General features: G+C 52.3%; 8 protein-coding genes across 8 annotated transcripts; 4 read left to right on the plus strand and 4 right to left on the minus strand.

Annotated features, from left to right (window-relative positions):
- Positions 1–3,300: 3,300 nt before the first annotated feature.
- Positions 3,301–5,429, minus strand: QC761_601540 (uncharacterized protein). Its single transcript, XM_062880615.1, has 2 exons — positions 5,139–5,429; positions 3,301–5,081 (listed from the first exon to the last, which is right to left on the minus strand). Exons 1-2 carry the CDS (start codon positions 5,335–5,337, stop codon positions 3,571–3,573), a joined length of 1,710 nt encoding a protein of 569 aa, XP_062729542.1. The 5' UTR covers positions 5,338–5,429; the 3' UTR covers positions 3,301–3,570.
- An 886-nt stretch (positions 5,430–6,315) lies between these two features.
- Positions 6,316–10,070, plus strand: QC761_601530 (uncharacterized protein). Its single transcript, XM_062880614.1, has 3 exons — positions 6,316–8,283; positions 8,343–8,572; positions 8,632–10,070. Exons 1-3 carry the CDS (start codon positions 7,912–7,914, stop codon positions 9,464–9,466), a joined length of 1,437 nt encoding a protein of 478 aa, XP_062729543.1. The 5' UTR covers positions 6,316–7,911; the 3' UTR covers positions 9,467–10,070.
- Positions 10,071–11,109: 1,039 nt separating this feature from the next.
- Positions 11,110–12,276, minus strand: QC761_601520 (uncharacterized protein; the record flags this gene model as incomplete). Its single annotated transcript, XM_062880613.1, has 1 exon — positions 11,110–12,276. One exon carries the CDS (start codon positions 12,274–12,276, stop codon positions 11,110–11,112), a length of 1,167 nt encoding a protein of 388 aa, XP_062729544.1.
- A 2,356-nt stretch (positions 12,277–14,632) lies between these two features.
- On the plus strand, positions 14,633–15,790 carry PPM1 (carboxy methyl transferase for protein phosphatase 2A; the record flags this gene model as incomplete). The annotated part of the gene is made up of 1 exon (XM_062880612.1): positions 14,633–15,790. One exon carries the CDS (start codon positions 14,633–14,635, stop codon positions 15,788–15,790), a length of 1,158 nt encoding a protein of 385 aa, XP_062729545.1.
- Positions 15,791–16,664: 874 nt separating this feature from the next.
- Positions 16,665–19,238, plus strand: QC761_601500 (uncharacterized protein). Its single transcript, XM_062880611.1, has 4 exons — positions 16,665–17,187; positions 17,278–18,257; positions 18,307–18,440; positions 18,493–19,238. Exons 1-4 carry the CDS (start codon positions 17,107–17,109, stop codon positions 18,972–18,974), a joined length of 1,677 nt encoding a protein of 558 aa, XP_062729546.1. The 5' UTR covers positions 16,665–17,106; the 3' UTR covers positions 18,975–19,238.
- Positions 19,239–19,417: 179 nt separating this feature from the next.
- BRO1_2 (bck1-like resistance to osmotic shock) lies at positions 19,418–20,424 on the plus strand. Its single transcript, XM_062880610.1, has 3 exons — positions 19,418–19,545; positions 19,620–19,689; positions 19,756–20,424. The coding sequence occupies exons 1-3, from the start codon at positions 19,514–19,516 to the stop codon at positions 20,083–20,085; spliced, it is 432 nt and encodes a 143-aa protein (XP_062729547.1). The 5' UTR covers positions 19,418–19,513; the 3' UTR covers positions 20,086–20,424.
- A 136-nt stretch (positions 20,425–20,560) lies between these two features.
- Positions 20,561–23,558, minus strand: QC761_601480 (uncharacterized protein; the record flags this gene model as incomplete). The annotated part of the gene is made up of 4 exons (XM_062880609.1): positions 23,315–23,558; positions 22,415–23,242; positions 21,763–22,261; positions 20,561–21,714 (listed from the first exon to the last, which is right to left on the minus strand). The coding sequence occupies exons 2-4, from the start codon at positions 23,138–23,140 to the stop codon at positions 20,561–20,563; spliced, it is 2,379 nt and encodes a 792-aa protein (XP_062729548.1). The 5' UTR covers positions 23,141–23,242; positions 23,315–23,558.
- A 1-nt stretch (position 23,559) lies between these two features.
- On the minus strand, positions 23,560–25,279 carry IST1 (Vacuolar protein sorting-associated protein ist1). The gene is made up of 2 exons (XM_062880608.1): positions 24,863–25,279; positions 23,560–24,798 (listed from the first exon to the last, which is right to left on the minus strand). The coding sequence occupies exons 1-2, from the start codon at positions 24,890–24,892 to the stop codon at positions 23,911–23,913; spliced, it is 918 nt and encodes a 305-aa protein (XP_062729549.1). The 5' UTR covers positions 24,893–25,279; the 3' UTR covers positions 23,560–23,910.
- Between the last annotated feature and the right edge of the window lie 1,625 nt (positions 25,280–26,904).

The raw sequence follows: 26,904 nt of genomic DNA on the forward strand, positions 1-26,904 counted from the left end.
CAAAGCCCCCTCCTCTTTCTTTCTCGAATCTGAGTGGTCTGTCTTAAGCCGTCCAATAAGACTTGATACCACCACCGAGTTTTGGTGTACCTATCGTGTACCGACAGAGTGGTAAAGCGGTCAGCAAGTTCATCATGGGACATGTGGTTGGGTTTTTTTCTCATTCCCCACTGTTTACCAGCAAAGCGGTTAATGCGCATAAAGAAGGGGGACAGACAGAACCGGTGAACCGGTTTGGCGGGGCGGAGCGGGGGCGCCGAGGAGTGGACGGATTGTCGGGATTTTTTTTTTGTCCAAGCGACAAAGAAGAAAGAAATGAGACATGTTTTTTTTTTTTTCTTTTTTTTTCCCTCTTTTTTCTTTTTTTTTTCCTCTTTTTTCTTTTTTTTCTTTTTTTTTTTTAGTCTTTTGGGGCTTGGTTGGGTAAGGGCCACGATACGAGGGGTTCGGCGGTTTGGTTGTTGGGTATGGGGTTGGCTGGGGGTCAACGGGGGTTGGAAGGTAAGGGAGGGGGACGATCTTCTGAGAATTTGATGTTGGGTAGGTGAGTGCGAACCCGAGGGTTTGGGTTTCTCCAAGCTTTTTCCATGGATCGGGGATTAATCAGAGAGATGGATTTTTGGAGGCGGATACGCGATATGATGAAAGGGACTGAGGGGATGGGGAAGTCTTTGAAGGACAGAGTGATAACTCTTGCCAAGTTACCAAACGCATTACTTCGTCGATGCACAAAAATGGCTTTTCAGCACCAAGAGAACAATGAAACTCGCTGCATTAAAACCAGCTCTTCAACATAGCACCAGCGTCCACGAACCCGCCAGCACGGAAAGGGAGGGTCGCGCTCCCATCCGACAGGTTCACGTCTTCCACAAGCGCTGTCTCACACAGCCTTTCCTTCCTTCCTTCCTTTCCCTCCCGTTTCTCTTTGCCCTAGCTAGCTTTCCTGCCCGTCATCCATCCCTCCCGATCCTTTCCCGTCACGTCACGGTGCCAACGACCGCCCAACTGCCAGTTTGGATGCTCGGTCACGAGCCGTGTTATGCCTGGCTGGCTAGCTGAGGACCATCATGCCAGCCAACCAAGCCCTGCATTTGCTGTGAGGTAGGTATCAGGCGATCCCAACTCTTGATGGGCGGGACCAAACAGCTCGAGGTAAAAACCCAGCCGAAGGGTCGCGGCCAGATCTGTGTACCAACATGGTGGGCGGTAAGTGAAATCTGTGGCGCGTTTTTCTGGAGGGGTCGTCATTGTGCAACCTAACCGCCAGCCCAGCCTGTTCGGGACGTAGAAGGGTGTTGACAAACACCAATCCAAACCTTCCTTCTTTCAAAACCGGCCCCCCTCTCTCCGACCATCATCATCATCATCACCACTTACCATCGTGTTCAACACTGTGATATCTTCTGCAGCAGTACCTAGCAGTGAAAGAAGTCGGGGTCGCTATACCCATCACGCTGCTGCCCCTACAGCCGGAACTGTCAAAATATCGAGATCTAGACCACCCCCCAACCCTTCCTTCCCTTCAAGATTCCCGATCGGGAACCAACGGTGCGACGTATGGATGCCACCCAACAGAGTAGCAGCATAATTACCTGTGCGTTTGCATTTGCGAAACATGGTGTATTCACAGCGATACACCTTGTCTGTTGGTGTTTAGCCTCACGATTTGGGGAGCTCCACGTTGCAAAGTTCTTTCTTGGGAAGTCTTGGGAAGGGGGTATGCCAAGATTTCGGTTTCGCTTGGGGGGCTTGGGGGGGAAAAGGTGCTTTGGTGTTTTATGCGCACGGGTGCTGGGTTCAGATGGCTGGTTTGTTATGCCCAGAGGTTCTAGACATGGGAGTTGGGGTGGGCTGTGGTTAGGCTTGCGAGCTGTGCCTAGGTATGGTGGTTTTGCTTTGGGCATCCTGCGGACGCAGTGCACGCCGGGTGATCGAAAAAGAGGTCATCACGAAAGTTATTGTGTCTCTTTTCGACACAACAAAGTCAGAGAGTCGAAGTTCTTTTGAGGAGTCAATGATATTGAACTAATGATTTTATCAACAAGAGCGATGGATATCAGTGCCCTCAGTAAACCCCCACCGATGACTTTTCGTTAATCAAACTTTTGTGTTCAATCCTCCACTCCAACTTCCCCAGCCGACCCAGCTGGCCGGATCCAGTCCTCTTCAAAAGTTCCGAGTTTGTCGGAAATTGATGAGTCCGACAACAGCAAAACAAAAATGTTTTGATCTCCGAACCATCAATCCACCAATATCTACAAAGCTTCCCCTCCAGACAGTCTCCACGTTCTTTCGCTTCTTACCATTTCAGTTGGGAGGAGGAAAATGTCAGATCTTCCCGGAACTGCGGGGTGATGGATGGATGGTGGTTACCTTGGGTTAACAGCGAATGGTTGTTGCTGTTGGTTTGCTCGGTACCAGATGGTTTCCTTTCCCCTTCCCGTTTTGACCAACACTTTGCACTAAGTAAACGGAGGGGATGTTTTAGTGCTTAGCGCTGAATCTGGGTGCAGTTGTTGCTCACAGGGCTCTGATTTCCTGATGACATGGAGTACTGTATAAGAGGGGTAAAATGCAAGAGTGCTGCTACGTCGGCAGTCAGGCTAATTCTTATGCTTGGTAAAAAGGTGTGTGTGAGAGAGAAGGGGGGGGTCTGTGCGTCCTGCTGCAGCAGTGAGGGTGGTGATTCACGGAGGTGAAAGGGAGTCATGTCAAAGACGGGGGGGTGGGGTGGGATTTGGAAAAAAAAAAAAAAGTGAAGATAGATGGTAGGTGAAGGGGGTGGCGAAATGTGAGTTGTTTGGCTGGTCATGGTGAGCAAGAGTCATCAAGTTGGCTGTGAGGGAAACGTCTTTGGCTGGTGTTGGTGAGGTTGGTGAGCTTTGCTGTCTGTGGTCGAGATAGAGGGAGAGGATCTGGACTTGGAAGCTGGGAACGATGGTGGCTGGCTGAAGTCTTTGTGGTGGTCTTTGCCTGTCAGGCTGTTACTGTCGCATCTGTCTTCAGCCCTGCCTGCATTTCGTTGTCCGATGATACTCTATAGGGAAGCCTCAGTGACGTGGTGAGCTGAGCCTAGAACATCGTTATCAGGGGCTACAGCCGTCTCGATGCCTTGTTCGGCATTGGCCAGTGCGACAACTGGTTGTGATCAGGTCTCTCAACTCATACCATCGATGGACCCTACGAAACAAATTGAGCCGGAGGAGCTTGAGAGACGGACAACAAGCGCGGTTGGCGTGTCATGCTTCTCAGAAAAGGGTCTCTTTACCATCAAGCAGGTCACAAATGGGCATGATATGAACAGATCTTGTGCCTGCTGAAAGCTGCGGGCACTTACCTCGCTGACCTTGCAACTTCGCGAAGCAAATGCATTCTCGTGTGGCTCAAAACACAAGGCAATCCCGAGATTAATATCTGTTCATTACGAGTGCAGTAACTCCATCAAACCAAAGAAACCCGTCAAAACGCTAATGATAGCAAAACGACCATATCGATACGCTTGTTTCACCCTCAACGCCGTCCATTTCCTCATGCCCAATTGACGACGTCTTCTTTTTTTTTTCTCAACCCTCATTGTGTCTCCTCCATCAATCCCCTACTCAGCTTAAACTCCCCATGAACCGCCAATCCAAACGTCTGCTTCCTCGTCACGCGCTTCTGGATCGCCCCCAGATTACCGCTCGCCCCCCGATTGTTCAAATAGCTCGGCGGCTCATCCACCTGCCCCCTCTCAACCCACTGTTTGCACAGATCCGCATTGACCAAACTCATGATCTTTGTCGAGACATAAAACCTGCCAAGCACATCTCCCTCCAGCTTCGTCGTCGTCGTAAACTGCCGGTCCTCCTCTGTAGCAGCGGGCTGAAGCGTCTTCAGCGAAAGCACCACCCAGTACCACGCCATCGACTTGTTCTTCTCAAATGCGTTCCTCCCCGCAATCTCATCAGCACACACCGGGCCCAGCGTGTCGGGCGGTGCAGCACCCGGCGGCGGGACGCCAGCCGGGGCGCGAACCGGACGGATGAGCTTTCCCTGAAATCGCAACACCGGTTTGGAGTTCTGCTGCCCCGTCGGGATGAGATACTGAATCTGCTCCACATGCATGATGCCAACCGCCGAAACAGAAGCGTCAGCCGGTTGCTGCTGGGAGCCGTCTGCCGGCAGTCCGAGCTGGACCCTGATGGGGTCGTTAACCATGATCATCTCGGCGCCAAAGTATACTCCCTGAAAACACTTCAGGCGGAAGAGATTATCGTCCGTGGGCGCGTCGTGGATCTTATTGAAGAAAGAGAAGCAGTCGTTGATGCTCCTGGCTGCGAGTTTGGACGCCTCGAGACCCACGGTTTGCAGCGCCTGTTGCTGTTGGGCAGCATCTTTGCCGCGACGTTCGTTTTCGCTGAGGGCCAGCCAATCGACCTCGTCGAAGGGTTTGCCTCTGAGATGGGCCGGAGAGTCTGGCACACTAAACGTGAGGAACGGGCGCATGGTCGAGGCGTCCTTGACAACGACGTCTTGCTGAAGCGTCGCGTGGCCCAGGGGCGCGATTTGAAACTCGTAGCTAGTATCTGGTGCACCAGGCTGTGCGCCTGGTCGAAGAGTGATGGCGAAAACGATGCCTAGCCGCCAGGCGGTGAACCTGTACCAGACCATCTCCCCAACACGGAAGACATTAGAAAGCCCAGTCGTGCCCGGGGGCATTGGTATCCGTGGTGGCTGTGCTGGAACCTGTTGCGTTTGTTGCTGTTCGGGGTGGACAGATACCGCTTGTGAGCGAGGAGGTGTTGAGTTTTGCACCGCTGTCGAGCCGGTGGCAGGGTTGGCTTCCCACGCCGCGATAGCGTCTGGTCGTTTTTTCTGCTGAGCCTCGACATATCTGGCACAAAGATCGCAAGGGCACTGGCTGGGGTCTCGTGAATCGCTGGCGAGCCATAAAGCGTGACTGGCAAACTCGCCCGGGGTACGGTAGAGGGACTTTGCACCTGCTGGGTGTCCATACAAGTAATAATCCCTGGCCCCGTCTTTTCTGATAGCTACTCGCAACTCGTACCCCTTTGGAAATGCCGAAAGTATGAATTGGCGTTCTGTGCAAGGTAGGCATCAGCATCTCCTGCTCCCACCAACACCCAAAGGGAGCTTACTATCATCTTTCGGCGCAAGCTGCATCCCAAGATGTCCTCCAATGATCACTTGCCATCGTTCAAGTTGTGTTACGTCCTGGTCTTCGCCCATATCAAGGGGCTTCTGGTCCAGGTCTTGGTAACTCTGACCATCACTGCGGGCAATGCTGATGGGCCAGTAGTCGGCGTTCGTATCGTCCTTAGCCGCCGAACTCGCCATCTTCCTATTACTGTACCTTTGGATAATTCATAAAGTGTTGCTGAAGCTGAGTGGAAGATGCAAGTTGCAAGTTGGACGACGTAATCCACCCATCTGGAAGCTATGTGGTCCGTGCCATGTTGGCTGTGAGTTTGCTGTTTTGTGGCGCTGCGCACGTGAGAAACACGTGAGTAACCGCACTTATACCAAGGATGGCCGTAGCGACTGTCTTCAAGCTCAAGCCATGCGGGGCTATCAGTCTCATGACAGGAATCAGGCCCCAAGTGTCGCTTCGATGTGTGTTTTCTGCCAAAATTTTACCTCGGATACCAGCTGATCGTGTTCTACTTTGGAGGTACCTTTAGTCTGAGAAGGACCCATGCTAATGACTGACCAACCCTCGAGAGGAGCTGTTGCACCATATGGCGGCGTTTTCCATGGTCTTCATGGACCCGATACTGAGAATTTCAGCACCCCTGATGATAGGGTTGTTTTTCCGAGGCAAAATAGTGAGCGTGCTGTTAACGGGGCCCATTTGGGGACCTGAAGGCGTATCAGCACCAGATCAACCACAGATCATGATGGACGGTAGGCTGGTCCTAGTACTGGGAGTGACACCGATTCTGGTCTACGCGATTGGAATCACCGGATTCTCACAGTTGGGGAGGCAGAGAACACAACCTCAAGAGCGCAAGGAGGGGTTCAGATTGTTGGTATTCTCACAACACATGGCATCCAATCATCCCGTTGTCTCTGATCGATTGCTGCTATCCTTTGTGCTTGCAGCCCTGTACCGGTATCTACAATTTAACCTGTTGTCCAACTCCCAAAAGAATATTCTTCAGATACCAGTTACTGGTTCCATGCTCAAGACTTGCCTCTGCCCAGTACTTACAAGCACATGACTCTATGCAAGTGAACTCAACACCTCACATGAAAATGACTTTCACAAAAAGGTCAAGACCAGAGAGGCGTAGAGCAGATTCAGACCGCCTCCCAAAAAAATCACCGCATACCACAAGGTACTCGCACAACATATACCAGCACCAATAACACCAGCTCTGCCACCCGGCTGTAAAGCTGCCCAATATGCATTTCCATGCAAGGCATATATCCGCACACTGTTGCTTACTCATAACAACACAACACATCTTCAATCACGATAGGCCCGAAGAACCGACGAAAGAAGGGGTTGCCCTCCCTTTTCAGCGAAGCACTGAGCAAGACCGAGTCAGTCAGTAAAAGACGGGAAATGATGAAGATCAACAAGCTCGAGGAGAAAGAACAGTTCACCGCTTAGACACTGGTCTGAGCAGTAATCCATACTGTGAGCTGACCGCTCAAACTGAAGCCTTGTCCGATCTCTACCCTCCATGATGCTGATGGTTAGTTTCCATGTTTCCACATGTCGTTTCGCGGCACAACACCTGTTTGCTGCCCATCAACCCAAGAATATCTCTTGCCAAACACAAAACCCAAAAAAGAAAAAAAAGAAGGAAAAAAACAGAAGAAAAAAAAAAGAGAAAAGAAAGATTCCTTTGACAACCCCGGTCGAGAAAAAAAAAAAAAAAAAAACGGCCTTGCGTCATGCCGCCGCACGGTTGACGAGGGAATTGGGCTCGACACCTCCCAATCTCCCCTGAGCCACCACACCGCCAACACATCGTTAACGGCCGACTCCAAAGTGGATTTTCCCCAGCCGGAAGCACGCAACGGAAGAGAGAGAGAGAAAAAAAAAGAAAGAAAGAAAGAGGGAAAAAAAAAAGAGTCTCCAAAAAGGCGGGATGAAATGAGATGAAAGAAAAAAACATGTCTCCGGAATCGAGCCTAAACAGGGATTTCTTTCTCGATTCTCCAGCTTGATTCGATCTGCTGTCAGGCACGGAAGCTCACCCGTGCAAAAAGCTCATTTCATCCTGGTTCCCGCTCTGGGCCTAGCGCACTCAATCTCCTCAGCTGCGGCTCCCATTGGCCAACACGTGCTGTTCCTGACAGCAACCCTGCGACATGACCCTTACTGCCGAGATGAGCCACACCAGGAACAGACCAGGAACCGGATCAAACATGTCTCCTGATTGGGTCGTCCATGAGGCTATCGAGAACCGTTCCCATCCCCCCCAGAAAAAACGTGGAGATACAAACTCCTCCCCCAACTCCATTGTGGACATCTCTCTCACCTCTTCTCAGCCCTCAACCTTGCACAACCTTACACACACAGGGCCGCATCCACATTCTCGTTCTGCATCCAGAACGTCCTCTCCTTTTTTTCGTCTCTCTTTTCCCTCTTTCCTTTCCCGGCCCCTTGTCAATCTTTTCGATCTCGATATCGACGACGACGACGACGACAAGGTCGGTCGCCACTCAAACACATTCGCTACCATCTCGGCCTGGCCTCATACTCTTTTCTGCTATGCGCCGCTGACAGAGATATCTGCGACCATATAAAACAGCCCACAGTTTGAAAAACAAGGAGCGGTGGAGACGAAGCCATCCCAGCGGCAACACCACAGCTCGGGTCAACCTTGTGTCGTCTGACAGACGCGACGAACACACGCCTTCAGATCTTCAACTCTTTCAACCAAACACACCACAACCATGAAGCTCACAACTACGCTTCAGGCCGTCATCGGCTCGGCCTCGTTTCTCTTCGCGGCCCAACCCGCTCTTGCAGGCCACGTCCACGGCGGCCACCGTCACGCACACGAGAGATATGCCAGGAGGCAGAACCACCACAGCCACATGGCCGGAGAGGTTATTGGTGCCTCCAGAATCGCTGCCAGAAAGGCCCCATGCTCGTTGCCAGATGATCCCGACCTCGTGCGCGTTCCCGGTGATGTTAACAACGGCTTTGCCATGAGCCCTGATGAGCCTTGCGAGGACGGAAAGTGGTGCCCGATTGCTTGCAGGTCCGGAAAGGTTATGGCCCAGTGGAAGCCAAACACAAAGTATACCTATCCGGAATCCATGGTGAGTGGTCTGATGCTGGCTTCGTAGCCTGTACCGGGTTGGCGGCTGACATCCCCTAGTATGGCGGTCTGTACTGTGATGGCGGCAAGCCCATGAAGCCATTCAAGGAGAAGCCATACTGCGTTGATGGCACTGGCGCCGTCAAGGCCGTCAACAAGTGCGGCAAGGTCGTGTCTTTCTGCCAGACCGTTCTTCCCGGCAACGAAGCCATGATCATCCCAACAGATGTCTCCGACACCATGACCCTTTCCGTCCCAGATGCATCGTACTGGGCCCAAACCGCCGCTCAGTGAGTTGCTCCAAATCCAGCCGATTTCTGCCTCATCGTGATGCTAATCCCGGATCAAGTTATTATGTAAACCCCCCAGGAGTCGATGCCTCCAAGGGTTGCGTGTGGGGCAAGATCACCGAGGCGATCGGCAACTGGAGTCCTTACGTCGCCGGCGCCAACACCCAGAGCAGCGGAGAAACTTTTGTCAAGATCGCCTGGAACCCCGAGTACATGACCACCGACAACTCCAAGAACACGCCCACCTACGGCCTCAAGATCGAATGCCCCGACGGCGGCTGCAACGGTCTCCCCTGCGTCATCGATCCCACCAAGAGCGGAGTGGGTGGTGTGGAAAGCCCCAACACCGCCAGCGTCGATGGCGGCGCCAACTTCTGCGTCGTGACCGTCCCCAAGGGCAAGACCGCCAACATTGTCGTCTTTAACACCGACGGCTCGACTGGCGAGAAGCCCAAGCCAAAGGAGGAACCCAAGCCCAAGCCCAAGGAGGAGCCAAAGCCAACCCCCAAGCCAGAGCCAACCACCGTCGCCAAGGTCCCCAAGACGACCGCCGCTCCTCCAAGCACCACCACCGAGGCCGCCTTCTCCATCAAGAAGGTCAACCCAACAACCTCCAAGTCATGGTCCTCCGAGTCCACCTCGGACCCCTACTTTATGGGTGGTATCTTCCTGGAAAGCACAGCCGTTGGTAAAACCAAGACCTACTCCGACATCGAACCGACCGCCACTGCCGAGACCGTCACCACCACCGAAGCCGACGGAGCCGATTCCAGAGCCGCCGGCGCCGCTGCTGCTTCAACTTCCCCAAGCAACGAAGGGGGTGCTGCCGACCACGGCGGAAGCGCCATTGCCGGCCTTGTCGTCGCCATTGTTGCTGCTGCTGCCTTGCTTTAAAGCCGTCCTTTCGAAGACATGTTTCTTCTCGCTCAACAAGCGACCCTCTTTTTTTTTTCCCTTTCAATACGATTGAACAGATACGACTTTCACCCCCTTCTTTTAAAGCCGACGAAGACGACCCTAATCCGCCAGATACAAAGCGCCTAATGACTCGTCAGCTGAAGTTATACATACTTTTTTTGTTCGATCTTCTTCGCCAAAACACTTTACACCGGCGGCCTAGTGTCTATTATTATTCTTTTTCACCGGAAGCGACCAACCATCGACGACTGGTTCGATACACTTTTTTTTTTTTTGCTTTGTCGGCATTCACTCTTGCCCAACGACATTTCTTCGAAGAGAGTTCAGCGAGCGAATATTTGTTGATATTTCGACACACATTTGGGTTGTTGCTTTTTTTTCTTTTCTTCTGCTATTTGTTGAGCCAGAGTTTTTTCTTGCGCGATATACCCCCATTTTTTGTTTTTGCTTACTTACAATGGTTGGGCCCGTTTCCGAGGTCATTTTGCTTTTTTGCTTGCTGAAAGGAGTTGCTGTGGTTGTTTTTGTTATTACGAAGTAGGGAAACATGATGGATGGGATGGTTGGTTGGTTGGGGGGTTGGCGGGGGGGGGGGGGGGGGGGAGAGGTTAGGGAAAAACATGATGGGAGGGGGAGGAAGGGGAAGTGTCATGTCTGGCTGGGAGACCTTCAGCTTGGAAGGGTTGGAAACGAACGAACACTGTATGTTGGGAGGGGGAAAGGCTGGTTTATCAGTGGTGGGCGGTTTTACCAACGAACTGGACGCGGACCAGCTTTGTATGCCCCTCATCTCCCTTTCTGAGCAAGAGTGGCGGACAGACAATGAGGTATATAAGGGAATGAAAAATGAAGATGATTTGACGATGGTTAAAAAAAAAAAAGGGAAAAAAAAGATAACACTTGCTCCTGTTTCCGTGCTGCTAGTTGTGAATGTATTGGTTGAATGATGGTTATCTTGATGACGAAAGCTGGGTTGGTTGATGGAGGAAGAAAAGAGTAAACACCTGATTTTCTGGGGAGGAGGAAGAGGAGAGAGAGGGGGGCGGGCGAAAAAGAAAAGAGGAGGGGCCACGACCAAAGTTTTGTTGAAGCAAGTGTAACGGCTCGCCGGCCGCACTCTCCCTTCTTATTAACCCACATTTCAGACACGACACGACTCAGACATTTTTTTCTCCCTCGGGTATGACGACAACCCTTTGTGGCACATTCTCATTTCATGAATACCACGAGATGAATGTGTGAATGGCTAAACGGTAATTCTTCACATGTATGTTCACATACTTTGTCGGATAGAGCAAGGGCACTCTTTAGTGCGGTGGTGGGCTCGAGAAGCGCTCTCACCAAGTTCTAATTGTGGTGGTATGGATTGCACAAGGGACATTTCCCGTCAGGAAATTATTTATTTTTCTTCAGTAGACAAACCAGAAAATCAGACAGAAAATGAGAAACAAAACCACGCACGGTATATGTGCAAAAACAATTCCCATGCCTTGCTTTAACACAACCCTTCCACCACCACATCCCACCCTATCCTAACAAACAGGCCTCTCCCTCCTGCCACTACCCCCTTACCCCTACCCCTAACCACCAACACCTTTCACCAGCACAACAAAACACCCTCAAGCCCTCCACCCTAGAAAAAAGAACTGCACCACCAACCAACCCACCATAACGGCATACAATCCCACCATTACCCCCAAAATCTTAACCTGCTGCCCATACAACCTAACCCAACTCCCCCAGCTCACCGTCTTGAGCGCATTCCTCAAACTCCCAAACCCCCTCCCATTGATCACCTCAGCCTCCACACTCCCCCCAAAAGTCCGGTCAAACGGCACGATCGTCTCCTCCTCATGCGGCAACAGCGTGGCCTGCACCCTCACCAAAGCAACATGAGCAGGCACAACAAGCAACAAGTCCAACCCGACAAAAACCCCAAGCACACAAACAAGCTTGGCGACTTCCGACCCTGAGATCCCCTCCTTGAGCTGGGAGTTATCATCATAAGGGGAGAGGCCGATGAGGCCCGCCAGGAGTCCCGGGAGGATGAGAGAGGCGTGGATGGCGATCCAGTAAAAGAGGATGGGCTGGTAGGTTGCTACCAAGTTGCGACGCCAGGAGGGGAGGCGGGAGAAAAAGGTGCGCCCGTGGGGGGTGTTGGCCGGGCGGGGGACCGAGATGATAATGTGGGTTAGGGCGGTCATGAGTTGGGAGGTGAGGAGGAGGACGACGAGGTTGCCGAGGATGGGGATGAAGGAGAAGATTCCTGAGAGGATGCTCGTTGTGAAGGCGAGGAAGAGGAAGCACCCTAAACCGCGGAATTGAGACCGGAAGCCGGAGATGGATTGGAGGGTGCGGTGGGTGGCGCGGAGGGAGGAGGTGATGGGTTTGGTCGGGAGAGGGGCGTCACCGTTGGGGGAGGAGGAAGAGCCACCGTTGATGTTGTTGTTGTTGTTGTAGGCAGGGGGAGGAGCGTTCTTGTTGGTGTTTGCCTTGTTGATGTTGCCATCTTCGTTGGTGGGCTCGTTGATGGGGATGGCGTCGTAGGCGGGGAGGGGGTCCTCGACGATGGCGAGGGTTGGGTAGATGTGGGTGAGGGTGTAGCCGATGTAGAGGAACATGGGAAGGAAGAGGAGGATGTTGATGAAGAGTTGGAGTCCGCCATAAGGCGCCCACTTGATAGGGGGTCCTTGAGGCTCATCGGCCATGTCTGAGGAGCTGTCGGCCAAGTTGGAGTAGGCCCGCTTGGCGAGCATGCCGCCCGCGTGTACAACGGGGGAGAGCATTCTTGGGATAATCTGACAAATGAGAACTCTCAGGTATAACTGGTGATGATGGGAAAAAGAGAGAGGAAAAAACAGTAAACGATGGTAAAAAGACTGGTGGTGATCGAGATGGTTGATAAGCAAACCACGACCCAGGAGATGAATGAGAGTTCCCGGGGCGTGGCAGGCGGCGCTGAACGTTTATTATAGTGGGATCCAACAGCCTGAAGGGGCGTGCAACCGCCAAAGAAATGCGGAGCATTAAGCGTTGGGTGCCTCGTCTGACTGCGCCAACAGCAGGCTGTGATTGGCCGCCCCTTCAATACGATCAAACACTGCGCCACTCGCGGGGTGTTCTGCCTGGTGGTCATCCCCGGAGACTGTACGGAGACGGATTGTCTCCCTTTCCGTGGAATCAGGCGTTCAAGACGTTGCACAAGGTGACCAGATCCTCAAGCACAAGGCCCTTGCAGTCATGATTCAAGGCTCGATGATACCACACTTCTTATTTTGGCCCAAGGCTCTGAGGTTTTTATCTACTCGGCGCATGGATGCGTGTGCTCTCGAGAAACGTTCAAACTGAGGAGAAAGAAGGCATCTCATTGGTTCATGTTGGGCCTCCAAATACTATACATCTTGTGCTACCAGCCCTAATCCTCTTGATATCAATCTTTCAGAGCGCCATTGTGATAAATTGCCGTCGCAAAGAAAATCCATGACGCAAGATATCGTGGTGGTAGAGATTGATCTTTTGAGAAGTGTCGGTATAAATGGAATGAAGTGCAAGAGCGTTGGTTCGACAATAAAAGATAGTAGCAACAAATAAGACTTGATTATTGTGTTATGCAGCTCCTAATCCATTGATCATCCAAACTGCAATCTCACCGAACTAGTTCGACCAGTTGACCATGCCGTCGACCGACCAACCCCTGACCTTCTTCTCGGCCATCATGGTCGGGTTGAGCTGAGTACTGGCCTGGATAGACTTTGGAGTTCACTACACGAGCAACTACATCCTCTACCTCTTCTTTGGCGGTCTCAAACCTCAAACTCACACCAGACCTCAAAGATTAAAGGATGGCCGTGTGTGCTCGCCAAGCGTTGTCATGACTGGTGCCACTGAAGGTGAGTATACCTTCCCTTTGACACCCCTACCTTCCCTTCAGCTCTCGTGCCCCGTTCCATCCCTCACCTACCTCTGAACTGCCCTTGCTTGCCTTCTCGTTGCCTTTTGCTTACCCCTTACTCACCCCTGATCCAGGAATCGGCCTCGCAACAGCCTGCCTTGACCAGATCGCTCTCCAGCTCTCCTCGACAACAGATAACCCCCTCATCGCAGTGGTGAACAAATGCCTGCTGTTGCATGATGTCACCAATGGAGCTCGCCCCCGACTCTGACGTCCGCCGGATATTCGAACTCGACTTCTGGGCATACATCTCGGTGGTCCGGGCTTTCCTGCCGACGATCAGGCAGAATAAGGGGCGGTTCATCAGTGTTAGAAGCTTTGGGGGGTATGCCAACCCGCCGTTGTGGCCGCCGTATTGTGCTTTGAAGGCTGCAGTGGAGGCTATGACGAGGAGCTGAAGGCTGGAGCTGATACCGTTTGGTGTTGGGATGACTACTGTCCGACCCGGTTGGACTAGAACGGGTGGGATAGGACCGAAAATTAGAGGTGCGTGGGAGAGGTATTTTGATGATATTCTGAAGGGAGCGGTGGGGGTCGATAGCTTTGGGGATTTGATCAAGACGGATGTGAGGGTGGGGGAGGCGGAGGAGAAGGTTCATCGGCCTATGGTTAATATATGATATGTTTTGGTTCCTTTGTGAACAGTGTTCTCCTCGAGGTGCCAACCGTGTTCTAGGCACAAGCTGACCATTGTAGGTAGGCCGTCGAAGTGTTTCTACGATCTTTCAAGTCCTCGGTTTCCAGATCGGAGTCTAGAGAGGATCTGGATGCGGCAAACGATGAAAGAAATCCTTGTTTTTTTAAAAAAAAGAATATCCCTAAGTACGTGAGAAAACCCATCGCTGTATATTCGACTTTTCCCCGTTTTATGTAGCGAGGTTGAAAGTGGATGAACATGCGAGCAAACAGCTACTAACCCCCACTAAAAAGATTGCGTAGCTTGCAGCTATTCCGTTAGCAGTTTGAGCCTATTTTACCGCCAAAACTGTTAAGAACGCCCAACAACTTGACCCCACAACACCTCTTGAGCTTGTCATGAGCCTCACCGACGTCATCCCAACACACGGCAACACAACGATTTCGGGCAATCTGATATCCCGATATCCTCTGGCGAGAGCGGAATGAGAGGCTTTTCATAGCGCTCGGGTTGTTCATCACACTCACCGATCCACCAAACTCTTTACCGAACCATGTCCGCCCCATCAATACCCAACCTTCTCTCCCTCCGCGGCAACCGTGGAGGATCCCGAGGCCGGGGCCGGGGCGGCTCACACCGGGGTAGCTCCTCCGGGCCATCAGCCAGCCATGACACCACAATCCAGGGAACCGACGCCGACGCTGCTGTCTCCCGCCTCAGCGCCGTAGAACTAGACTACCTCATCGACCCCTTCGCCAGCTACTTCGTAGCTCCCTCACCACCACCGTTCCACTCCGGTCCAGGCCCAGGACTACCCACACGCCGCAGACTCCCAATAATAAACAGAGGAACATACACCCGCACGACAGCGATAGACATCCTCATCCACCGCTTCCTCTCCAGCACTTTCTCCACCGGCAAACCCCGGCAGATAGTCTCCCTCGGAGCAGGAACAGACACCCGCTGCTTTCGATTATTCACCTCGTCTCAAAAACACCAAAATATCCACTATCATGAAATAGACTTCCCGGTTATCATCTCCAAGAAGAACACCCTCATCCGGACAGTCCCAGCGCTGAACGGCATCCTCTCCCCGCCAATGCCACTCCCAAACCCGGCCACGAACCAGTCTTATGTCTCGAAGCAGCATGCGAACCTAGAAACAGGCAATACCCTCACTCTCCACCCGCTTGATCTCCGGTTTTTTCCATCTTCTCCTTCCTCCCTTCCGGGACTATCACAGGAGTGCCCGACACTGCTGCTGTCCGAATGCTGCCTTTGCTACCTCCCACCTTCGACAGCATCGGATATAATCACCTCTTTTACGTCTTGTTTTCCTAGTTTGGGGCTGGTGATTTACGAGCCGATTTTGCCGGAGGATGCGTTTGGACGGATGATGATTTCTAATCTTGCTGCGCGGGGGGTGACGATGCCGACTTTGGCGGTGTACCAGACGCAGGAGGACCAGGAGAGGAGGTTGCTGGAGGCTGGGTTTAGGGAGGTGAGGAGTAAGACTGTGGATCAGATTTGGGAGGAGTGGGTGGGGGAAGGGGAGAGGGAGAGGGTGGATGGGTTGGAGAGGTTGGATGAGGTGGAGGAGTGGAAGTTGTTGGCGGGGCATTATGTGGTTGTTTGGGGGTGGAATGAGGGGGAGGGGGTGAGGTTGGAGGTGGGGAGGGGGGATGATGATGAGGGGGATGAGACGGAGTAGGGTGAGGGATGTCTACAAGGTCTGATAAGCTGAGAGATGCGTATCAAGGTCCGATGAACGCCCGAAGGATGGATGGACAACTTGTAGGGGACCGTCTGATACATCATTTCATCTTCACGATAACGATACTTGATGTGTATCAGTCTTATCTTGGTTTCGGTCTCGGCATCTCAGCTTGGCTTCAAGGTTGTAGATGCTTCTGATCATGTAGCACCCCGGTCAGAGCCCCAAGACAAGCTTTTCTCGAACATGCCAAGTGCTTCCTCAAAATCGGACACATCCCTGATGTCTGCAATAATGTCTCAACAAAACCATCTTCCTTTTAAGCTTAATGAGACGACAGAGGATACCCAAAAAGTCAACATATGGATCATAATAGACTCTACACATACGAATACCCGAAGTGATACTGTGGGTTAGTGTCTAGCATTCTGGCAACCTATGTGAATACTATCGTGGGGCCTTTTTTTCATGGTCAAACATACCCGACCGAGTAAACCCGACGGGCTTCGCATGTTCCTCCGAGTCCACACGTTTCAGAGCTCTCACCATGTTCTAGAACACCGACACTATGAACACCCAAGATGAGGAATAGGATATTTAGGTAACACGATGGGTTGGGCTGGTATCGTTATGTAATTTCGAGGGGGCGTGGTGGTGTTGTTAGGTAAAGTTTCCCCTGTGTTACGCAATACCAAGCTATCTGCAGTGTCTCACATGAACACATGCCACAGGCACATGGCAGGTGGTCAGGCAACAGGTCCCGAGATTTGGAGCGTCTGAGGCGGTATCGTGGTTGTGTCAGAGGCACAAATGTGTAGAGCATACAGCTCATAGAACCAGGCAATGCTGAAGTTGGATTCAACTGGCGAGAGTTTGTGTAAACGATAAGAATGTTCATATCGGATCATCCCAGTGGGTGTTTGAGGCCATTCCACCAATCACAGTCGCTATAAGCGAACGGTTACGCAACGGGCAGAACTGATCTCCACTGCTTGTTTGGCGGCTGTCACAGGGGTCAAAGGGCACCCCTCCCCCCCCCGGCTGCTCGCCTTATCTTGGCAAGGGGATTCGAAACAACGACAACCACCGTCATCCCATCCCCCCCATCTTTTTGTTGATTGTAATTCTGTCTGTACCGTTTTCCGCAATCGTCTTTTTACTCTCCTCTCACGCCCGCTCTTTTCCCGCGATGCCCTGAGCGATCGACTTCACTCTCCTCCTATCGCATCTCGAACCCGCCGGGATGCTTTTCCGCTGACATCTTGATCATACATCATCGCCGTGCTCCGCTATCGCAGCACCCCGACGAAACAATGCTCGACCAACAACTACACCGCGCGCGCATGGTTTCCAGCGTCGCCGCGACAGTCATATCGCTCGCGTGCGGTACCAACGTATGTGATTCCTTAGGGGGACATTTGGCAGGCTATTGGGATTTGGTTCGGTGACGGGAGCGCTGACGGTTGTAAACCTTCGTGGTTCAGTATGTGTACTCGGCCTGGGCCCCACAGTTCGCCGATAAGCTCAACCTCACGACGACGGAGAGTAACCTGATCGGAGCGGCGGGTAATCTGGGCATGTATTCGATGGGCGTACCTATCGGGTTGTTTGTCGATAACCGTGGACCCCGACCAGCCGTGGCAGCCGGCGCGCTTCTCCTCGGCCTTGGATACTACCCGTTTCGCGCCTCGTACGAAAACGCGGCCGGTTCGGTTCCGCTGTTATGTTTCTTTTCGTATCTTACCGGCCTGGGCGGATGTATGGCGTTCCAGGCGGCAGTCAAAACGTCGGCGCTCAACTGGCCACACCATCGGGGCACCGCCACGGCCTTCCCGTTGGCTGCCTTTGGCTTGAGCGCATTCTTCTTCTCCCAGGTCGGATCGCTTTTCTTTCCCGGAGACACCAGCGCGTTCTTGACTGTTCTAGCCGCCGGTACCTTTGCTCTGATCTTCACCGGATTTTGCTTCCTCAAGGTCTACCCCCACACTCCGGCCTACCATGCGGTACCTAACGGGGGTTCCGGCTCGGACACGCAGCGGCTGCGGCGGACATCGTCATCGGAGGACGGCAAGGCTAGAGGAGCGCGAAGATTCCCTGATGTAGAACCTGGTATGTCGACGCCCACCACCTACACGACTCCCGCGACGTCGACGCAGGCACAGACAGACGCAGAGGCTCCCGGACCGTCGTCGCCGTCAGCCAGCGCCCAGCTCCGTGACCAGACCGATGTTGAATCCGCCCGCCCCCCCTCGGACGAGGCCCCCGATAGCGACGTTGACGAGACCTCGTCCCTCATGTCAAAGTCGTCCTCGCTGCCTGGTGATGTGTTAGTGCAGAGCAGTGTTGATATGGATCGTTCCCATCGTGTAGATATCCGTGGCTGGCGCTTGTTGTCCAATGTCGACTTTTGGCAGCTGTTTACCATTATGGGGATTCTGGCTGGCATTGGTCTCATGACCATCAAGTGAGTTCTCTCGCTTTCTTTGCGGAGAAACATTGCTAACCCTTTCCAGCAATATTGGACACAACGTCAATGCTCTCTGGAGGCGTTTCGATGACTCTGTTCCCGAGTCTTTCCTCGTACAGCGTCAGCAGATGCATGTCTCCATTCTGTCCATTGGCAGTTTCGGAGGGAGATTGCTGAGCGGTGAGCCTTTCCCTGGGTGGTCATTTCGCTCTTTGTGCTGACAAATCTACAGGTGTCGGATCTGATTTTCTTGTCAAGGTCGTAGGTGCCAGCCGCGCCTGGTGCCTCGTCGCGGCTAGTCTCGTATTTTGCATTGCCCAGCTCTTTGCCCTCAACGTCTCGAACCCGCACTACCTCGGTTTTGTTTCTGGCCTCTCAGGTCTCGGATACGGCTTCTTGTTTGGTGTCTTTCCCTCGATCGTAGCTGAGACGTTCGGTATCCACGGACTTAGCCAGAACTGGGGGTTCATGACACTCAGCCCTGTCATTTCGGGCAACATTTTCAACCTGTTTTACGGTGCCGTCTTTGACAGTCACATCATTGTTAGTCCTGATGGTGACCGGTCGTGCTATGACGGTATCGACTGCTACAGGAGTGCGTATTTTGTCACGCTGGGTGCTTGTGGGCTGGGGTTGATTGTGACGTTGTCGACGATCAGACATCAGTATGTTGCGAGGTTGAGGGAGGCGGGGAAGGGCGCGGCTGAGGATTAAGGAGATGTCTCGACTGGATTGATAGTTGGTGGGAGGAGGAGTTTGAACTTGTGGGCATTTTTACACGGCTAGACACATCGCACATGGATGGAGAAGGATACCAAGTTGTTTTTTTTTTTAGTTTTTTTTCTGGATGACGTTGTTTTCATGTTGTTAGAGATAGGCGTTGCATGAGAGAGGCGTTGGGTATGGATACAGCAGTTTATATTTGCGGTAGAGCTCCAGTAACGAAGTAATAATGTCACAATACAATTTTTGGTCCTATTTTTGCATGACCCCCGTGATCTCATGTTGAAATGCTGGGTTCGCGGCTGCTATCGGATAACAGTTGAAACGCGCACCTTGATGGCCATCCCTTTTTTCGAGTTCAGCACCCAACCCTAACCCTGTCAGTGCCAAGGTCCCTGTTCGCGCCGCGACCTCGGGGGTCAGCTCTCTTATCGATTATCAACCATATCCATCCCCTGACCTTCAGCACGCGCGACAACACCAATCCACGGCGACAAAGATAATCTCATCGCGCCGCCGCCGTCGCCGAAATGTTGAACTTTATCCTCATCCAGAACCGACAGTACGTTTCCCCCTGCTCCCCCCTCTTTTCTATCTCCCTCCCATTGGTAACCAACCGACCACCTTTTGGAATAGGGGCAAAACCCGCCTAGCAAAATGGTACGTCCCCTACAGCGACGACGAAAAAGTCAAGGTCAAGGGCGAGGTACCTCTTCCACCCCTTCCTCCCCTCTTCGTCCCCCATCCCATATGCTGACCCCATGTCTGAAAGGTCCACCGCCTCGTCGCCCCCCGCGACCAAAAGTACCAATCCAACTTTGTAGAGTTCCGCAACCACAAGATCGTCTACCGCCGCTACGCCGGCCTCTTCTTCTGCGCCTGCGTCGACACAAACGACAACGAGCTCGCCTATCTAGAGGCTATCCACTTTTTTGTTGAGGTCTTGGATGCATTCTTTGGCAACGTCTGCGAGCTGGATCTGGTGTTTAACTTTTATAAGGTGTACGCCATCCTGGACGAGGTCTTCCTCGCGGGGGAGATTGAGGAGACGTCGAAGCAGGTTGTGTTGACTAGGTTGGAGCATTTGGATAAGTTGGAGTGAGAGGGGCGAGGATATATGGCGAAAGATATCGATTGTGCGCGTGGAAAGGAGGATGAATATCCCCGTGGCTGAGCGGGAGAGTCTATATCGCCCGATGTCGGGAAGAAGGAGAGACGGGCAGGCCACGGGATGTTGAGCAGGGCAGAGCGGCCATGTAGGAGGGATTACAGAACCAGGGCCACATAAACATCTCAAAAGAAGCAGGTTCACATCGGGCAGACAGAAATGTCAATAATCATCGCATTTGTCTGCTGGCGAAATCAAGATAAAGGAATGGATGCATAATAGTACAATATAATACAGAAAACAAGTCAAAACTCCAGACCACCGCTAAAATTCCCCATGTGAGGCACGGGCTCACGGGGAAAAGCTCTAGGCCCCAGCTCAAGCCAGAGATAATGATAAACAATCCCCAAAATAAACAAGAACCCAACAGATAAATACCCCAGAGCTGACATGGCAGGTATTGGTGGATCTAATCATCAACCACCACAATGTGGCTCTGGGACTCGCCATCAGATAGCCCAGTGAGATCGGTAACGTCTCCCAACCCGCTGACAATGACAGACGGCCTAGTCTCCGTCATGACAACAACATCATCCACGTCGATGACACCGTGGAGGTGTTGAATGACAGAAGAATTGGTCGCCTGCTGTGGCTCGTCCACCGAGGGCCCAGGCGGGAGCCGGCTCTTCAGCTGGGCGGACGTATCGCCTTGCTCGTTCTTGACAGAATCTTGAGCCTGGTCCATCTCCATGGCATCGTCATCGCCCCCCTCACTCTCGGAGGGCATATCAATAAAGTCAATTGCCACTGGACGCTTGGCCTTGGTCCTGCAATAGACCTTCTTGCCCAAAAACATCTTGAAGAACAAGGGGATCAAGTCGTTCTTGTCCCTCTCTTCCTCAATCATTTGGCCGACTTGCTGTGGGTCAACTCGAATTCTGGGGGGCGGCGCATTGGCGATACGAATAGGGGATCTCTCGAACTTGGGCACAATCAGCTGCGTTTTCTTCGGGGGCGTCTTCTTCTTATTATTCTTCTTCAAAATGGAGTGCTCGGGCTGCGCGTCTTCAGATGGCACATCATAATACGAAAGCCGTCCCTCCTCACGGGGGTCCGGGCTGACGGGCGGAGGCCTGCGGTTGGTGTAGACCTTGGTGGGGGGTTCGTCACCAACCGGCTTGTCTGGATCGAGATAACCCACGATGGAAGACTTCAAGTCACCCCAAGGACTGTCGTTCGTACCAGCCCTTCCCCCAATAGACACGTTGCTCTCTGGGTCATCATCTGCACGCCGAGACTTGCGGCCCCTCGTCCCACGGCGGTGAGGTCTCGAGGCCAAATAGTCATCATCGTCAAACTCACTGTCCATACTGCGATGTCGCTTGTGGGAGCGGGGCTCGGGTCGGTAGGAGTCTATGACGGAATCTCGGATGGTATCACTGACGACTCTCCGAGGCGCGTCACGCTCAGTTTGACCGTTGCGCGAGCCTTTCGAAGGCTTCCGCGGGCAGTCATCAATATAGTGATCTGCCTGTTTTCCACAAAAATTGCAAGTGTAGTCCTCGGGTGCTTTGACGGCATATCGCCAGTCCCCGTTCGTTGGGCAATCTTGAATAAGATGGCCTAATAGGGTTAACATCAGTAATATCATACCTGGGGGTTCATACTTACCACGCACGTTGCAACGGTTGCACACATAGTTTCCCGGTATGGTAAACTCCTTGTCACCCTTGGTAGCCAATTTGGCGTTTCCCACGTCAACCGGGCTCTCACCGTACTCCAAAACTAGCTCAGTTTGCGCGGCCTTTTTCTTTTTCTTCTTCGTTCTGGCCAACGCCCAGTCATCACCGAACACCATTCGGTTGGAACCGGTAAGAAAGGAGAGATCCTTGCCTTTCTCCTTCTCCTTCTCCTTCTCCTTCTCCTTCTCCTTCTCCTTCTCCTTCTCCTTCTCCTTCTCCTTCTCCTTCTCCTTCTCCTTCTCCTTCTCCTTCTCCTTCTGCTTCTCCTTCTGCATCTGCCTCTGCTTCTCCACCTGCTCCCATTTTTCCCACTCCTGCTCCTGCTTTTTTTTCTCTCTCTGCCTCACCAAGTCTTCCATGGCCATTGGATTTGCTCCTGATAAAAACGGCAAATCGGGGCAGGAAGGATCAAATGTGTTACTCTTGCCCTGTCTTCCTGTTCCCGTTCGAATGCAGTCAGCAGCGGGAACTACCTTTTCAATCAGCTCTCCAGGCTCAGGAGCAGCCTCTCGAGAAAACTTCATCCTATCAGGATGCATGCGGCCATACATGATCTCGGGAGCAGGAGAGGAGTGGCCCACCGAGACAGATGCAGCCCTATCCGGGTGCATATGAGCCAATGTTGGCGGCGGAGCATCATGTTTCGGAGACTCTCGTGGTGTGCTGACAAGAGCCCTTCTTCCAGGATGGATATAATCGCTCATGTCTCCTTCAAAGGCAGCGGTAGAGTCATTGCGGGCCGGTGGGTCTGACAGTCTTCTATCCGGATGGGTGTAATCGTTTGTTGACTTTGAAGGGTCAGGGCCAGCAACAATCCTCAGGACTGACACCCGCCGATTGAGATGCTTGTGTTCATCCATGGGCTTGGACAAACTGCCCGAGGGCTTTTGAATCTTTTGAGTTGTTGAAGATTTGGATGGAGCTGGGGGCAGCGAGGCCGTAGTCCTGATTAGTTCCCGCAACTCAGTTTCCACGATGTGAAGACGTCTCGCGTCGAGAGGGTGCTCTGAGACGTGGGTCTGCTCTAGCTCGACAAAACCATCAATGATGGTCTGGTCGTCAATGCGGCAGCTCTTGAGCAGCTGATACCACTCTTTGAGTTCGGATTCAGCGCTTGATGGGTTGGACACGTCCTTGTCAATTAGGCGTTCGATAAGCCATATGACAAAGCTGTTGAGGGTACGCTGTTTGTTGACCTTGACAGGAAATGCCCGGCCGAGAGACTCAAAGAGCTTACGGGCGGAGGGACATTTGCGAAAATCACCAAGTGGCGGTTCACCCTGGTTCTTCTTCTTACTCTTGCCCATTCTTTCCAAACAGGAGACACGGGCTCCTTGAGCAAGTAGACCGGCAGGCTTCCGCAATGTGGCAGCCTTAAGGCCGGGAACAAACGGCCCTCTGCGAGTTTCCTGTAGCCGTGCAAGAGGATGGGTCAGTTTCGGTATTTGCACATGTGTTCGTGAATTTGTCCTGAAAAGTACCTCTCGAAAGGACCAGAATATTGTCGGCCAGGGGCTGCGAGTAATTGCAATGAATCGCAAGCCCCTGGAGAAGAGAGTTGACCAGGTGCTACGATCGACCCGAGATCAGAAAACCAGTAAAACCAAGCTGCGACCCGTTCAGCAGATTGGCTTGTTTGACAGTTCTTGGTCGAGACAAAAGAAGCTGGGTACCTAAAAGAGCGGTTTTGGTTGATCAGTACTCACGCAGGTAGCCGAAGAAAAGATGGGTGGAAGATGTTGATTTGAAGGAAACCATCAGTGGTGCAGATGGAAGCATTTGACAAGTCCCGTTCCTGTGACGTGTTTTGTGTTGAATTTCCCAGAAAATAAGGCAGGAGCGAAGGGTTACTGTTGTGTGCATCCCGTTACAAACGGAAGGAGCAGCTCAAGGTCACATCTAACGCAATTATCACAGCACCTGGATGCTCCATAGGTAATTATTCCACCTGAAGGGTGTTGTTCTCTGTCAAAGAAATAAAATTGCATGATAGGAATGAGCAACAGATATCCCAAAACCAACCCGCCAAGCTCCCGAGCCCAAGGAAGTAGTATACACATGAAAAGGGGGCTAGAAATCACCTCTTCAGCTGTGCAAACCTCTTTGCAAGCTCATCCAGATCTGGAACCCCATCCCCTTTCTGCTCCGAAGGCTTTCTTGTCACAGCAGCCGGCTTCTTGGTTGGTGTTGTCAACTCCTGTCTGTTGAGAGTGACTTTGGGGTGGATGTTATCAGTGGAAGCACTAGGAGGATTGACATGAAGCGGGATAGCCGGCCCAAAAGATCTTGGGGGTGTAGCTTTGCTCAGGTCTTCCTGTGCCATGAGCTCAGCAGCAGCTTCCTCATCCACACCAACCAGCGGTTCCTCCAACACTCTTTGTGCCTGGCCCCCACTTGGGTTCTCATCATCATCATCATCCATAAAGTCAGGAGGATCCCCCAGCTCCTTATTCTTCCCTTTTGGCCAGTCAACGCCGTATGCCCGCGCAATCTCCTCAAGGTAGCCCTGCACCAGCTCCTCTTTTGGTGGTGTGACGCTCAGCTTCTTGACCACCCCTTCGCTTACTTTCCCGTCGCTGTTTTCTGTAGCCTGTAGCACAAATTCTTTCCCAAACTTCTCGGCCAATAACGTCCTCACTGTTTGGAGCTCTTTTATTTCTGTCTTGGGAGCGGCGTAGATGATGGACTTGACAGCCTCTTCAAGGCCGGGATCGCATGTTGGTGATGCCTCTAGCAAGCCAGCGCGGGCTAGTAGAAGCTCGCAGTAGAGTTCTAGGATTTCGTGGAGCTCGGTGATGATGTCGGATCTGATGATGTTCTCGACGCGGATTCGGGCCGAATCAACCTTGTTCTGCTCGAGGAGCTGGGCCATGGCTCTACGCTGGGTCTTTGCAAGGGCCTCGTCACGCTTTTGAACCATACGAAGGCGGGCTATGGCTAGTTTGAGCTGGACTTTGATTTTGGTCTGGTGGTGACCTGTTAGATACTCGTTTTACTTGCGATGCAAGGTGACAAGGAAGGAGCCATACCACAAGGACCGGGGATGTTGGAGGAGGCATTTCGGTACCTGGACTGGCTCAGTGTCCACGGGAAGGGTAGGAAACAGGAGATCTTGGAGTAGGCGAGAACTGGGTGAGGTCTGATATCAATGAACAAGGCTCCAGGCTCCAGTATTCTGAATAGGGAGAGGTTGCGAATGCGCAAGGCGGGATGCGGCTGAGAGCTTGGTTGCTGATGGTGGGGTTGGAAGTGCGTTGCATGCGGGGTATCACGCTAATCAGCCGTTAACAGTTTGCGACAGGGTCTTGGCTGTCGTCGTTGTGGAGTCAATCTCCATACATGTCCATCTTGACAGCAGTTGGCCCGTGCGTTCTTCAACCTCATGTCTTGAGACGTAGGTAGAGAGCAGCTTGACCAGTGCCTCATGGGGTGTGAGAGGAATCAAGGCATGCAAAAATAAAGACATTTAAACAGCTTTCTTTCAATAGCAACTTTCAAGTTCAATCTCAACAGATAATTGAGCTCCTGAAGCTCACAGTCACGTGGGATATGTGGTCCGTGCCAGATATCAACGGCTTGTTGGAGCCTCGCGCTTGGCAACTTATTCCCGCCAGTCAACACCTGTCCAGCATTGACAGCAACATATCTATTTCTTGTTTAACATCACGGTAGACCTTCATCGCTTCCAAATTCTCTACATCATAGCCATAATTACCTTTCGTTGGAAACAGCTTTTTGGAAGACATCAACAACCATTCAACACCGTTAATCCATCCTTCAAACCATCAAAATGGCGGACAAAGATAAACAGTACAAGTATCGTCAAGAGATACAGCAGGTTAGTTATGACTCTCTTTTTTGTTTGCTAGGTTATATGACAAGTTGGGAAGTGGATGGAATGGACTGGGCGGGAAATGGATTGGGTTGATGGAGAAAGGACATCATGCGGGCATTGAGCATCGATTCAGGGACAAGAGCTGGATGCAGCAAGACGGCCTGACAGAGGGGATAGCCGGGCAGGGAATACATAAAGCCAGATGATGTGACAAGTCACATTTGAAGGGGATAAAGAGATGGTACTCTCTGTCAACAGCGCGGTGAGAAATTTATTGGGAATGGGTATCTTATGACTTGGAAGATCTCTTGACTCCGGAGGGGTCTGTGGGGGGATGTCAGGATAACTGGTGCTGGCCCCAACAGCTTTCATGTCTCTCACAGTGAAAGTCATGATGGGGGTGAAAACAGCTATAGCGGTATTGCTCCCGGGCAGCGGGCGACGACATTCTGGGCCATGGCAACGGCAATGGCAACGGCAACGGCAACACTACATAAGTTCCCATGTTTTGTTCTACTCACATAATGACGCTTCCCTCAACCACTTTTCGACACGAGAAACCCAGAAGAAAAGACATCGAGGTAGTCATAATGATCAACACTTCTCCCTCCAAACAGCCTGGTAAAAAGGGGCAGTCAGGTTGCCCACCCATGACGGAGCTGCCGCCCGCTCACCTTTCTTTGCCGACGCCAGGAAACTCGCGACTACCTCCCCTGAACGCTCAACCTGGATGGAGAGCATCCGCTCCTGAGCACCCTTCTCGCCGGGCAGCACCACTTGCGAACCCAACACACGGTCCTACCGTGAGCAAGATTCTTGCTCCCTCTTGGACCAATTTACAGGCAGAGCAGCCACAGCAAGAGGTGCGGCTACAAAAGACAGAAGAGGCACTGCTGCTTGAGAAGAGAGACCAGCTTCTTTGCCGGATCGAGCAGCTTGAGATTGAGATTGAACAATGAAAACTGCCAACCTCGCCAAAGTCGAAATCCCAAGAGTTGCAGCCACAGGCCATTTCTCAAGAGAACCCATCGGAGTTAGTGCCAGAGCTGTCTTCCTTGCAGCCAGAGCTGTGAACTCAAGAGAGATCACCTGCACCAGAGTCGCAGCCCGCAGCCATTTCTGCGACTTTTCAGGAGCAACCATCAGAGTCGAAACCTCAAGACTCATCACCACACTCTGAGTTGCAGCAAACAGTTAAGGAACTCGAGATCTCGAAACAAGAATTGCCAGTCTTAC

The sequence above is a fragment of the Podospora bellae-mahoneyi genome, chromosome 6 (genome assembly GCF_035222275.1).
Source record: "Podospora bellae-mahoneyi strain CBS 112042 chromosome 6, whole genome shotgun sequence".
NCBI lineage: Eukaryota > Fungi > Ascomycota > Sordariomycetes > Sordariales > Podosporaceae > Podospora > Podospora bellae-mahoneyi.